Source organism: Gracilinanus agilis, chromosome 4, assembly GCF_016433145.1.
Source record: "Gracilinanus agilis isolate LMUSP501 chromosome 4, AgileGrace, whole genome shotgun sequence".
In the NCBI taxonomy this organism is placed as follows: domain Eukaryota; kingdom Metazoa; phylum Chordata; class Mammalia; order Didelphimorphia; family Didelphidae; genus Gracilinanus; species Gracilinanus agilis.
The window spans coordinates 151,117,938-151,131,992 of record NC_058133.1 but is presented as its reverse complement, the minus strand read 5'-3'; the positions used below and the strand labels follow the sequence as shown (position 1 = coordinate 151,131,992).

At 34.0% G+C, this 14,055-nt stretch overlaps 1 protein-coding gene across 1 annotated transcript in view; it reads right to left on the bottom strand.

Annotated features, from left to right (window-relative positions):
• Positions 1–14,055, bottom strand: part of LYST (lysosomal trafficking regulator) — a 260,804-nt gene that overhangs the window by 80,715 nt on the left and 166,034 nt on the right. The window contains exons 29-31 of the mRNA XM_044674577.1: positions 9,117–9,308; positions 7,672–7,850; positions 7,016–7,222 (exon numbers count right to left, since the gene is read on the bottom strand). Coding sequence (XP_044530512.1) covers positions 7,016–7,222; positions 7,672–7,850; positions 9,117–9,308 — 578 coding nt within the window. The remainder of the gene's footprint in view (positions 1–7,015; positions 7,223–7,671; positions 7,851–9,116; positions 9,309–14,055) is intronic.

Below are 14,055 nucleotides of genomic sequence, written 5' to 3'. Positions count from 1 at the left end.
ATCAAAGCTATATATAGATATATGAAAAAATGCTCTAAATCACTTCTGATTAGGGAAATGCAAATCAAAATAACTCTGAGCTATCACTTCATACCCATCAGACCAACTAAAATGACAAAAAGGCAAAGTGAGAAATGTTGGAGGGGATGTTAAAAAAAATGGAGACACTAATGCACTGTTGGAGTTGTGAACCAATCCAACCATTCTGAAGAGCAATTTTGAATTACAACCAGAGAGTTATAAAACTGTGTATAATTCTTAGACCTCAAGGAGATCAGGAAAGAGGAAAAGAGCTCAGATGTTACAAAATATTTATAGTAGCTCTCTTTGTAGTGACAAAGACCTGGAAACAGAAGGTGAGACTATCAGTTGGGGAATGGCTAAATTAATTTTAGCATATGATTATGGTGAAATGCTACTGTGAAATAAGAAACAATGAACATCTTGGATTTTTAAAAAAACATGTAAATAAATATATGAGATAATGAATAGTGAAATGTGTAGTACCAGGATAACATAAAGCCACAGAACAAATGCTGGAAGAATAAACTATGAATGCTACCTCTAGAAAGTGAACAAAAAGATAGAATACGAAAGCTTTTATTTATATGAACATGTTGGGCTCATTGATGATATCTTTTGAGATGCAGGGAGGTTTGGGGAAAGGCTGGGACACCTTTGGATGGAATTTATTATATAGCTATGAAGAAAAGTTAAACATATTGGGGATTTTAAATTTCATTTGTGTTCTATCTTCTTCTTGGGATATGGATATGTCTGTATTGTTTTGTTTTGTAAAATTTGGAATAATAAAAAAAATTTGGAAGAAAAAAATAGAAAACCCCAAGTGAAGTCATGGGACAAGACTAAAACAAGTGAAAAACAAATAAAAGATAAGAAAGTAATGACATCAGTTTTTCTGAAAAAGTTGTTGAGGTTTTTGTGTACTAAGTTTTTGTATCATGGCCAAGATGATCAGTGTCTTCTAAGGCTGGATGAAAAGACAGAATATTTCTGGAAATAAAATTATAATCCTGCTGTACCCCTGTTCTAATTACACCACAAATGGAGAATGGAGATTTGGTTTGACCCAACACATTTTAGGAAGGAGTGTTCCTAGTTTTAAAGAAATTTTAGCAGAGTTCAGAAAAGGTGAACCAGGGTTATAAGGGGCCATGTGATGAATGATTTAAAGAACAGAAGATACTTTACTTTAGAGAGTCTCAGGAAAACATGAAAGAGGTCCTGAATGGCTGTCACATAAAGTGGAAGGAGGTTAAAAGTAGCGTGGCACAGTGGAAGAGAGCACACTGGTTTATAGCAAGAGGATCTCAGTCTAAGCTCCACTCAGTCACTATTAGCTATGTTAGCTTATGCAAGTCATCTAAACTCCTTGATCTGAGTTTCTACATCTACAAAGTCAAAGTGTTTAAACTAGAACAGATGGATATAAAAATCATATTGTCTTAGAAAATTGGAAAACAATGCCTGTGCTGATTTGTATTTTTAATTTTGTTAAAATTTTCCTAATTATATTTTAATACTCATATTTGTGAGTTTGACACCTCTGACTATATGACCTTTAAAGTCTCTTCTAATTCTAAATCTATGAAGTTGTTTCTGTCTGATCCTAGAAAGTAAAAATTACAAAAGGGCAAATTATAAAATAAGGAAACCTTCCTAACAAACAGAGCAAACCAAAATGAGCTGTTTTGGGAGGTAACTGGCTCCTTTCTCACTAGAAGTCTTTGGGCTAAGTCAGATGAAAACTGATTTGTCAGGGACACTGTGGAGGGTTTTTTTAAATTGCGGTAATTGGTCAATAGCTATTGAGGTTTCTTCCAACTCTAAAATCCTGTGATTCTATGAAATGTCACCAACTTAATTTGAAAACAACAGACTACTACGCTTTTTGGTGATATTTAAATTAACATATTAAGTCATACTGTGTCATTCCTCCAAAGCATAAGATAAGCATATGCAATGGTGAAAACAGCAAGATGAGTGTTTTACAGAACACTATGAATTAAGCAAAAGACAGCTGTTACCTGACCAACAGAGACACATGGACTATAAGCAGTAGCCCTGCCAAGTTGGCAAATTAAGAAAATGTTAAAATATTTTCAGCTATGTGACTCTTGAAAAAACATTCTTTATTTGACTTAAAAAATAAAAATTTAAGTGCAGTCTAAATTGTAAATTAAAAAAATTTCTAGAAACCTTCAAAATAAAGGTTTTTATTTTGATGTTGCCACATTCCTGAAGTATTAATTTAAAATATAGAAAGATACATCAACCCTCCCCTCAACTTATCCACAAATCAAGCAATTCACAGCCACAAGTATCAGGAATGAGATCACAAGTTGGAAGTAAAAAAAAAAAAAACTCGAGGTTGACTGGAAAATATCTGTCACAAAGCCTATGAGCTTTACTCTACTCTTGAGGAAAGACATAGCACTTAGACCATGGTATAATGATTGGCAGGATAAAAAAAAATTGGTTATTTCATTTCCCCAGCAGCCTTGAGCTTTGCCCTAGATCAGTGATGGACAGGAAATGCTCATCTGTCAGTCTGTTTCTAAGGCAACTCTTTTGAAGTTTCATTGTATTGTATCCTACTTATTGTATTCGTCAAATTATGAATAATGTCGGGCAGCTGGATAGAACATTTCTGGGGGCCGCATCTGGCCCACGGGTCATAGTTTGCCCATCACTGCCCTAGATTGTAATTGAAGCAGATTAAAGCCAGCACAATAATAAGGCTGTTGAAAACTAGAAATGACAAACAAGTAAACAGATGGAAAAAAGACAGTAACACTAAATAACTACTCATAGTAAAACAGTACTTTCTCATCTCATAGATGGGGAAACTGAGGCTCTGAGCAGTTAAATGACCAGTCTATGGTTACCACCTTAAAAGTCTTTGAGGTAGCAATGAACTCTCTGACCTAAAGTCCAAGCAGCCCTTCTTCCATGCCATGATGCTTTCTCAACTAGAAAAGACACCAGGAGCATTGTGGTATTGAGGCAGATAGCTAAATATACCTCAGTAAACCAAGGGGGTATTCCTGTATGGTGGCACAAAGTCACAGGGCCTGGGTTCAAATTCTGATTCTTCTTAATACCCATATAAAAATCACTTTTTCTTCATCTATAAAATTACGGAATTGGACTAAGTCACTTCTGAGATCTCTTACATAATGGTTTTAAATCTATGTTTCTATGTATAATTGATGTTCATAATCATTATAATAATGAGTTATAAGGAAAATATCAAATCATATTCAAATTAAATGCATAGCTATTGAGGCATTAACACCTAAGTTCCAATTTTCACATTTTGAATTGCTGTGAACTCTCTATTTGTTGACAGTGGAAGGCTCTCAATTTTCTCACCTGGAGGAAAGCTTCAGATGCTGACAGTGAACTGAATATAAAAAATATGGATGTTTGACATTCCCAGGCTAGTTCAAAAGACTATTTTAACTTGCAATACTGTATATTTGCAATGAAAAGTATAGTGATAGAAAGTAGCACTGTTGCAAATAATATTTCTATTAGATTATGTATTTAACAGTCTTAGGAGACTTAGTAATAAATCATCATCTATAATATTTCTGTAAGAAAATGTATTCTGAGTAAAAAATAGCTGACTTACAAATGAACATTTGGAGTATAACCTGCCGCTAACTAGCATCTAATAACTTGTATTTATATGAGGCTTTATGGTTTGCAAACACTTTAGATGCTGCTTTATTTGTTGGTAACTTAGAGAATGTCTTTAACCTGCTTAACACTGGAAGGAACTAGAAGTACACTTTAGAAATATTTGTGCTTTAAGCAATGCAAAATAATAATATTTAGGCTTAAAAGAAATCTTTTAAGCATTAATATTATCTGTAAACATTTCAGTTTTGCAGTTACCATGAAGCACCAAGAAACTTCCTTCTCAGATGATGCATAAAAATAGATGCACTATTATATTTTCAAAATTTAACACATATTAAAAATTTTAAGTTATAATTTTAATACCAAAAGAGGACAGTTCTCTATATAAAGCAGAACAGAAAAATAGGATCATATGTGAAACTATGAATTTCTATTACTCTATTTCATATAACTTGGTTTTCTTTTCAAGTATCTAATAAATTCAATATGTTACTTTCACAGTTCTCCTGCTTGTGCATTATTCTTAACTTCCTTCTATTCTTTTCTGTGTTATTAGAAAATGCTTCAAGACTTTCTTTTCTTTTTGGCAACACTATTACAAACTTCCTTCTTATATCTAAACCCTTCTGCCAAAGGGGGAAAAACCCCACTATCCTTAAACTAATAAACATAAGCTAGCTTGGCCCAAAAACTTTTCTGTATTCAAACGAGCAGCAAGAGAACAAGGAATCCAAGAGCAAAGCAAAATAAAATGATTCACAAATGGGACAATATTGGGAAGAGAGGAGAGAATAGTTAGAGGAGAGTTATATAAAAGTACTTTGTACAAACCTGGCCTCAGCCACTTCCCAGCTGTGTGACCCTGGGCAAGTCACTTGACCCCCATTGCCCACCCTTACCAATCTTCCACCTATGAGACAATACACTGAAGTACAAGGGTTTATAAAAAAAAAAAATCCTAAAAAAAAAAAAAAAAAAAAAAAAAAGTACTTTGTAAAATTTTAGGAGCTAACTTCCAGTAAAGATGACTAAATGAAAGGTGACAGAACAATCTAACTCTCCCACATAAACCCCAACTAATACCTGAAAATAACCCCACAAAGACTAATAATAAGGAACAACAACAGTTCTTCCAACTGGTGGAAAACTGCACAAAATGATGGTAAGAAGAGGGAAGAGGCTGTTAGGATAGTTAAACAAGGAAAGTCAGGAAAATACAAAGGCATTTGGGTAGGGAGAGTAGACTCACTTAGGGAGTCAGTTGTAACTCTCATAAATGGACCTAAAGCCGGATAACATTTTGAACAGAGGTGTCACAAACCAGCACTTAACAACAAAACTTAGAGGCCTGAGGCCAGATTCCTATCCTGAACTATTAGAACAGAGGGAGGTGAAAATTCAGGCCTGACAGGCAATTGTGTCTGGCCATGCTCTCCTCTGAATACTCTAATTAGAGCAGAAGATGAGAGAAACCTAGGAAAACACATGAAATGACACAGAACAAAGTGAAAAGAACTAATCAAGCTGTATTTACAAAGTGACTGTAATAAGGTAAAGGAAAAAACTTTGATGATGAAACTCCCTCCAACCTCTTGGTTGAGAAGAAACTGACTATGGTACAAAATGAGATATACATTTTCACATACATGACACAAACTCAACTTTCTTATTACCAGGGAGTTTTTTCTACCAGAGGAGGGGCTAGGGGAGGGGGGAGTGAATACTAGGGTAGGAAAAGGCATTTGGGCAGGAGAGGAAGAAGGGAACAAATATTTATTAAGTGCCAACTATATACAAGGCACTATTTATGTGCTTTATAAATACTTTATCATTTTTGTTCTTACAGTAACCTTGGAGGATCGGTCCTAATGATCCCCATTTAACAGCTAAGGTAACTTGCCAAGGATCACACAGCTAGGTGAGGCTGGATTTGAACTCAGGTCTTCCTAATTCCAGACCCAGCACTTTAATCACTGTACCACTCTCTCTTGTTTCAAGAGAGGGGGAGAGTGATAGAGACACAAAAACAAAGAAAGGGAAAAAAAGAATAGTAATGAAACATTTAAAGAAGTACACAGAAAGGAACAGAAGGCAGTTATAAATTTAACATAGATCTTAAAAAAATTAAACATTAAGATTTTGAAGTGTATACTATGTGCCAAGGACTGTACAAAATATCTGGGAATTATTTTAAAAAAAGAGGGGGCAGATATATTATCCTCCCTTACTGGCCTTCTTTAAACATTAAAATGTTTATGCTTGTCAATGATTTTCTACTTCATGAGAAAAATTTCAAAAAACTCAAGAGTTTCATAAAGGTAAATTTACTTTTATTGTCATTGCCTCTCTTACTATGACTTTTTACAAGTACCACCCACCATTGCAACTATTATTACTAACCAGTGCTTCTGCTGTATGGTAACCACATTGATTCATGGCTTTTAATATGGAATATGTTGTTCCCAGATGTAAAATAGGATAGCAGTATGTCTCTCTGCTCAAGTTTTTTCTCTGCCTCTTCAGGTATGTGTTTGTTCTAGGCAACTGTATTAAGATATTCACTAAAATTCACTAAAAATTAAAATTCTTTTAAGTACTTTGGGCTATATATTTGAGAGCACATTCAAAAAACATCTTCTCTTCCTATGACACAAATTTAATATTAATATAAATTATGTATAATGGAGCCTGGACTATTTAATCATGGCTACTTGCTAAGATATACTAAAAATTAAAATCTTTCCAGGGAAATCTTTAAAACAAAATAAGTTCTCACAGAATTCGGATCTAGTCTTTTTAAGTTTCCAAAGTAAACTACACAAAGTTTCCAAGTTTCATATAGTAAATTGGGTATATGAAGAAGGAGTTAGGAAATGTGTACAAAGGTGGTCTAGTACATTACTAAACAGTAATTTTCCTTTATTAAAAAGTCACTTTTTTTTTTGGCCTGCTACACATTGATCAGTATATGTAGAACTTTAAAAATTGAACCCTAAAAGTAATAATAATTATGATAATTAAAAAACTAAATAACATTTACATAGTGTTTTAAAGTTAACAAAGCACTTTACACATATAATCTCATTTGATCTCACAATAACTTGCTGAGGTAGGTGCCATCATATCCCAATTTTACACGTGAGGAAACTGAGACTGAGGAAATTAAAGGATTTGTCCAGAATGATACAGCTAGTAGGTGTGTGAGGTAAGATTCAAGCTACAGTCTTTACTTGGTTTAAAAAATGGTCATTCATTATATTAGACAATGCATTTTGGTTTTAGTAATTTATTTTTGAAATTATATGTGGGTTATTTTACCTAAATTCTTAAATACTCAGATGCTTACTTGTAAAGCCGGGTTGAGGCAGTCTCGTAGTATTTCCTGATGATTTGGTAGATACAATATTTCAAAAGCTTGCTTTCTCTCTTGGGGAGAGCGAGTTGGTGACAATAGATGTACCAAGAGTCTCCCAAGCTGCATGCGGAAGGTTTCTTTACAAGAACACAGAATTTTATTCCACTGATGTCTGGGAGTAGTAGTTTTATTCGAGCCCTTCAATCAAGAGAAGAATAAATTTGCCAGTGAGTTACTTTGTACAATAATAGCTTATTCTTATAGTTAACAAATAAAAAGAGGTCTAAGAAGACAGTTTCCAGTTATAGACTACTTTCAAAAACAAAGTAAGGAAGAAGGAGGTTACAATATTACCAATATTAGAGACCAGCTATTTTATAATTTGCTGGCCTCACTCAGCTACAACACAGAAAAATGATTCTCTGGGTAAAGCCTTAGCAATCATTACTATATAAAGAATATTCTTTTAGAGGAGAGTAAATGAGCACATGGAAACTAAGATATTATATTTTACCTTTATGTCTAAGCAATCAGAATCAGAAGGCATAATAGAAAAGAATCTTAAAAGAAATAGGTTCTGAAAATATGATAAAGATAAAACCTCCATTCCTTAAGAATTAATGGAAACCTTTCACATAATTACTTACAAGTGCGATTCTCATTCCTTCTACCATAGTCAATAACATTTCTTTTTGAAATGGGTTCAAAACAGAAAGCTCTTCAGGTTGAATTTCCTCTTCAGAAATTTCAGCCTCAGAATTTGAGGTTTTGTCTTGAGTTGTGGTCACTGGTACACTCAGAATATCAATAAAATCTGGACTAAATTCTTTTAATAGAAAAATAAGGATAAAGGGAAAAAAAATTAATTATTGATACCCAATCTATTTTAATGGGGTCTAGAGTTACCACTAAAGACATTCAAATAGGGCCAGAAAAATTCACTTAACATGGTATTTCTGTGAAGTTAAATAAACACTAGAACTGATTCATCTAAAATTACACTAATTCAAAATTTTCTTTTAGGATATACAAGTCTGATATAAAATATAAATAAATTTATTCAAATATGCCAAATAATCAAAGTCAATAGGGTATGCTCTGTTGTTAAGAGTCAATTAGACTTTGAAGCTATTTTTCTTGCTGTTCATAAGTTTTTTCTATTATTTTGAGGTTTTATAGCCTGTGTTCCAAATAGTTGAGGTGCTCAGAAGTCTAATCACTGAATAAGAGGGGAATATTACACTTTACTTCTGTGTTACCTCAAATATTGCACTTTTTAACACTTTCATGAACTGAACTTATCATAGATATTTGTATTATAGTTTAATCTCCAAAAGTCTACAAATACCTTGAGTTTAAGACCTTAAAATTTTACATTTAGGACCTTAAAACTTTAAGATGGACACATAAACATTTAAATATGTTAATTTGATAAATTAATAAAGTAATCTTTTGTTGTTCAGCCATTTTTTCAGTAGCATCTTGACTCTTTGTGACCCCATTTGGGGTTTTCTTGGCAAAGACTCTAGAGTGGTTTGTCATTTCCTTTTTCCACCTCATTTTACAAATGAGAAAACTGTAGCAAATTGGGTTAAGTATTACTTGCCCAGGGTCATCCAGCTAGTAAATGTCTGAGGACAGATTTGAATGGCAAAAATGTGGTATTTCTTATGGATGAACAAATACAATAAAATAGCTGATGCTTAATAAATGTTTGTTGTGTTTGCTATTAGTAAGTACATAAGAAATACCACAATGTCTAGTACAATTACTCATCTAAGGTAGTATTCTCCTCAAGGGAATGAAAGTTCCTTCAGTTTTATTTTTGCCTTAAGCCTAGTGCCTAGTATAGTATGTGGTAGATAACAGATGCTTGTGGAATGAATGAATTCTGATAGTGGCAAGAACACAAAAAGATGTATTATAGAATGGTCATTTGTCTATAACTATCACTCCAAATTCAATCATTTCTTTTATAGTTTAGAAAAACAGAAATTAAAAGTGACATTGTATAAACATCTAAATTATGTTAAATCACTTGAAATTTTTATGTTGTGTAAATATATATTGCATAAATTTATATTGTAAAAACCTTGATAAATGATCCGGTTAACTGCTAATACAGTAAGCCTCTGCATTCTCTGTGTGAGCTCAGTTTCAGATGCCCGAATAGGATTCTCTTGGCTCATTCTCCGTTGCATCATCATATTGAGCTCATCACTTGCCACTGAACGCATTTTCATCAAAAGAGATTCAGATTGAGCAAGAGATGATTTTCGGGGACCTTTGTGCATAAAAGAAAAAAGGCAAAATGCTAATGGTGAAACATTTAAAGCTCTTATCAAGGAAACTGTTTGTGCTACAACTTAAAAAAAAAAGTAATACCAGAACTGCACCCCACCCCAAGGTTATTTAATATGTGGTTCATTTAACAACTGTAAAAAGAGTGATTAAGAGAAAGTAGTCCTTTCCCCCTATTTGAAGAAGTATAACAGTACTTTCAATTTACAGGTCCTATAAAAATTGTTTCAAATAGAAATGCAGCAGTTTTTAATATGCAAAATACATAGTAATTTGCAAGGTTTGATTCTTTTGAAAAAATGAAAGTTTGCAAATCAATATAATTAGGGCTAAATAGGGCAACAAAATGTTTTCACATCAGTGTTTCACTTCCTAATATTCACCTTTATTTACAGATTTTCAACTATTTTTGTACTTTAGTAATAACATAACAATGATCAATAAAGGCTTTTTCTTACATAATATTTAGTGATATAAATTAGAAACAAGTGACACATTAAAGACCAGAAAAATTATCAGAATCCTAGTTATCTGTAATCAAAATTATTCTGGACATATGCATTATTTATTCAATATTATAAAAGTATTTTTTGAGAAATGTTTTCTAAAATGGAATTAAGAGCGGCTACTGTTACTACACCTGCTTCTGTATGAAATGCAGATGAGGTGGATCCAGTAGAAAACTAAGGGGTTGATTCTAGATTTAAATTCAAGGAGAGAGGCATCGGAAGTTGACCAGAGGAACTAAAATGATGTCTTGTTAGATGAAGAATAATGGAATCTTTCATTGCAATTGAACTTTTGTTTTAAATAATTTTTTAAAAAACATCAATTTTTATAAATATCTATGAAGAATACATATATTACATATTATATATATAATATATGTATGTATATATCTAGGTACTTATGATGCATATGTATTCTTGAGTATGAGGGAGCAGTGGAAGGAAATAAACATTTACATAGCTCCTACTGTGTGCTAGTCACTGTGCTAAGCACTTCACAAATATTATTACATTTTATTATCACAACATTCTTGTGAGGTAGGTGCTGTTAATCATTCTCACTTTGATGTTGAAGAAACTGAGGCAAACAGAAGTTAATGACTTGTCTAGGGTCACACAGCCAATAAGTGTCTGAGATCACATATGAACACAGGTCTTCCTAACTCTAGGCCCAGATCTTTATTCATTACACCACCTAGTTGCTAAGATAACGTAGCTGTCAAGATCGCAAAGCAAGGTCATAAAATGCTTTAACAAATTAGACTGGTTAGAATAATTGAATGAAAAACATAGACAGACCATTCAATTGATTAAAACTTTTTTGAGTATTGTTGCCTTTGAGAATACTGAAGTAACTTTTAAAAATCAAACATATGAGCTAGAGTATAGCCTCAATTAATATAAACATATCAGTTTTCTATAATTTCCATATATACAGGACTGCATGATAATTCATGATATTATCAAGGAAAGATAGAGTCATGATATACTATGTTTACTAAGGCAGGGAATATATTAATATTTCAGAAACATTTTCAATGAGACTTAAAAGGTTTTCTTATTGTCTCAAATAATCACAAAATTAATTATACAAGTTTCCTAAATGTTTCAATTACAAAGCTAACTGTATATAAATCATTCCAAGCAAAAAAAAATAGTAAAATTAATATCTTTTATACATATATCTGGAGACATCCTTTTAGGCAGTTGTTTCTAAGGTTAGAATGGTCTGATAATACTGTGGTAAAGATGATACATGATATAATTTGACAGACTGGGTGCATCTCCAATATTCTTATAATTTAAGTCATAAATGAAGCATTTCATTCTAATGGACGGATAGGAGAGATCCCTTAATGGAAACTAATTTATTCACCAAAGGGATCTAGATCTGGAATTCTTAACCTTTTTTTATCCCTTTGGTAATCTAGTAAGTCTATGGATGCCTTTCTCAGAATTATGTTTTGTTATCTACATTCATATTTGAAGGACATTATAAATTTCAATAAAAGGTTAGTAAAAATAAAGATGCAACTTTTTTCTCTCCTATCCAAATTCTGAAATCTATTCACAGATTTCTTAAGCACTACATTAACAAAAAAATTCATACAGGTTGGGTCTAGCTAAAAAAGCAGTACTTAATAAGTGTTTGTTTCCAACAACAAGTAGTGGTCCTTAAAATATCTTGGTCCCTGAAACTACATCCAGTGATGGATATTTCATACATTAATTTCTCAAGGACATGGGGATATTTTATTGCCATGGAAGGGTTCTCAAAAGTTCTCAATAGGTGAAAAAAAGTTCTCAAAGTTATCCATATTCTTACCCAAACTCAATCTGGATATACTGATTAACATAAAATTTTCAGTGTCAAAAAAAAAAAAAAAAGACTGGACTTCTGTTAACACATTTTGACACTTGCATTATATACTCCAGTTTAGAAATTTCTTAATTTAAGAAAAACCTGGGAAGATTTATGTGAAGTGACGCAAAGTAAAGTGAGTAGAACCAGGAAAACACTTTATGCAATAACATAAAAAATGTAATGATGGGGGGTTCCGGGTTAAGATGGCGGCAGAGTAAAAAGCAGCTCTTAACCTCTCCTGACCAAAACACACAAAACTCCTCAAGGGGACATAAAAACAAGTCCAGACAAACGAAGGAACCCCACAACAGGGTGCAGCATGGAAGGTACATGGAATCGGGACATTTCCATGCTATAAAGGGGTGAAACAGCTCTCACTAAATCGTGGGCTGAGCAACAAGCCCACCCTCACCCCCTCCACACACACCACCTATAGCTCTGAAGCCAGTTAAAAAGAAATAGAGCAAGTTTGGGGCACCCATCGAGTCATTGGCAGCTCCAGGGCCTGTTCCTGAGAGCAGCAAGATTTGGGACCCCAATAAGCCAAAGAACGCACGCGAAATCTGAGCGCGGGAGCAGAGCACAGGAGCAGCAGAGGCATGGGTGGAGGCAGACACAGCCAAGAGCTAAAGCTCTGAAACCCTGAGTGGGGAACCAGCATAGGCGGGTATAGGACTGTGGAAGCAGCGCCCTGAGACTTGTAAAGGAACCTACAGCAGAGGATCAAGCAAGGGGGTCCACCAGGGGGCTTGACCTTGGAAAAAACCAGACCTCAGGAGCCAAAAGACCGCGTGCGGACAGACCCCGAGCGCGAGGATAAAGCTGAGAAGCTGCTGGGCTAATGATGGCTACCCAGACTCAGGAAGTTCAGAAGAGAAAGATAAACAACAAGAAAAAGAAGTCTTTAACACTCGACAACTTTTACACAGAGAAAATCCAGACAACCGAGCAAACAGAGGAGGAAAACAAACAAGCATCCGGACCCTCCTCAAATAAGGAAAACTCCTCACAAGCTATGGAAGAGTTCAAAACTGAGATTCTGAGGAAGATGGAAGAGATCTGGCAAGAAAATAACAGTTTAAAAGGTAGAATCTTGCAATTGGAAAGTGAGGCTCAGAAATCAAATGAACTGATAAGCAAAGTAAACCAGATTGAAAAAGAAAACCAAAAGATCATAGCTGAAAACAAAAAGTTTAGAGCCGAAAACCAGTCCCCTAAAGGCTAGAATTGAGCAATTAGAAGCTAATGATCTCTCAAGACAACAAGAACAAATAAAACAAAGTCAAAAGACTGAAAAAATAGAAGGAAACATGAAATATCTCAATGAGAGAGTGACAGACCAAGAAAACCGGTCTAGAAGAGACAATTTGAGAATAATTGGTCTTCCAGAAAAACCAGAAATTAATAGAAACCTGGACTCCATACTAAAAGAAATTATTCAGCAAAATTGCCCTGAAGTCCTACAACAAGAGGGCAATATAGACATTGAAAGGATTCATAGAACATCCACCACATTCGATCCAGAGAAGAAAACGGCCAGAAATATAATTGCCAAATTCAAGAGCTTTCAAGCAAAGGAAAAAATCTTACAAGAAGCCACAAAGAGACAATTCAAATATCAAGGAACACCAATCAGGATCACACAGGATCTGGCAGCCTCAACACTAAAAGACTGTAAGGCTTGGAATACAATATTCAGAAAGGCAAGAGAGCTGGGCCTGCAACCACGGATCACCTACCCATCAAAATTGACTATATATTTCCAGGGGAAAGTATGGGCATTCAACAAAATTGAAGAATTCCAGGTATTTGCACAGAAAAGACCAGGGCTAAATGGAAAGTTTGATATCCAACCACAAAAATCGAGAGAAACATGAAAAGGTAAATAAGAAACAGAGGGGAAAGAAAGAAAACTTATAATTTTTAAATTTGCCTTTTTAAGGGCCTCATTAAGATCTAATTATATGTATTCCTTTGTAGAGAAATGTTATGTATAATTCTCTGTAGTGAACTCTATTCACTATTATAGTATCCACTATTATAGTAATCAGAAGAATAATTCACAGGGTGAGGGTGGAACACTAAATAATCTAAGATGGCGTGGGGGATGGGAAAGAGGGGGTAAATAGCAGGGGACACCAAGAGAAACTTGAGTGAATAAGAAAAATTGGATATTCTATTACACACAAAGAGGGTATGAGAAGGAGAGGGGACAAATACTATTATAAGAAGGAGAGGAAGAGAGCATTAAGAGTTAATAATCAAACCTTTCTCTCAGTGTAATCAACCCGGAGAGGGAAGAGTAGCTATACTATCCATTGGGACATAAAACTCTTATCTAACCCTTCTGAGAAAGT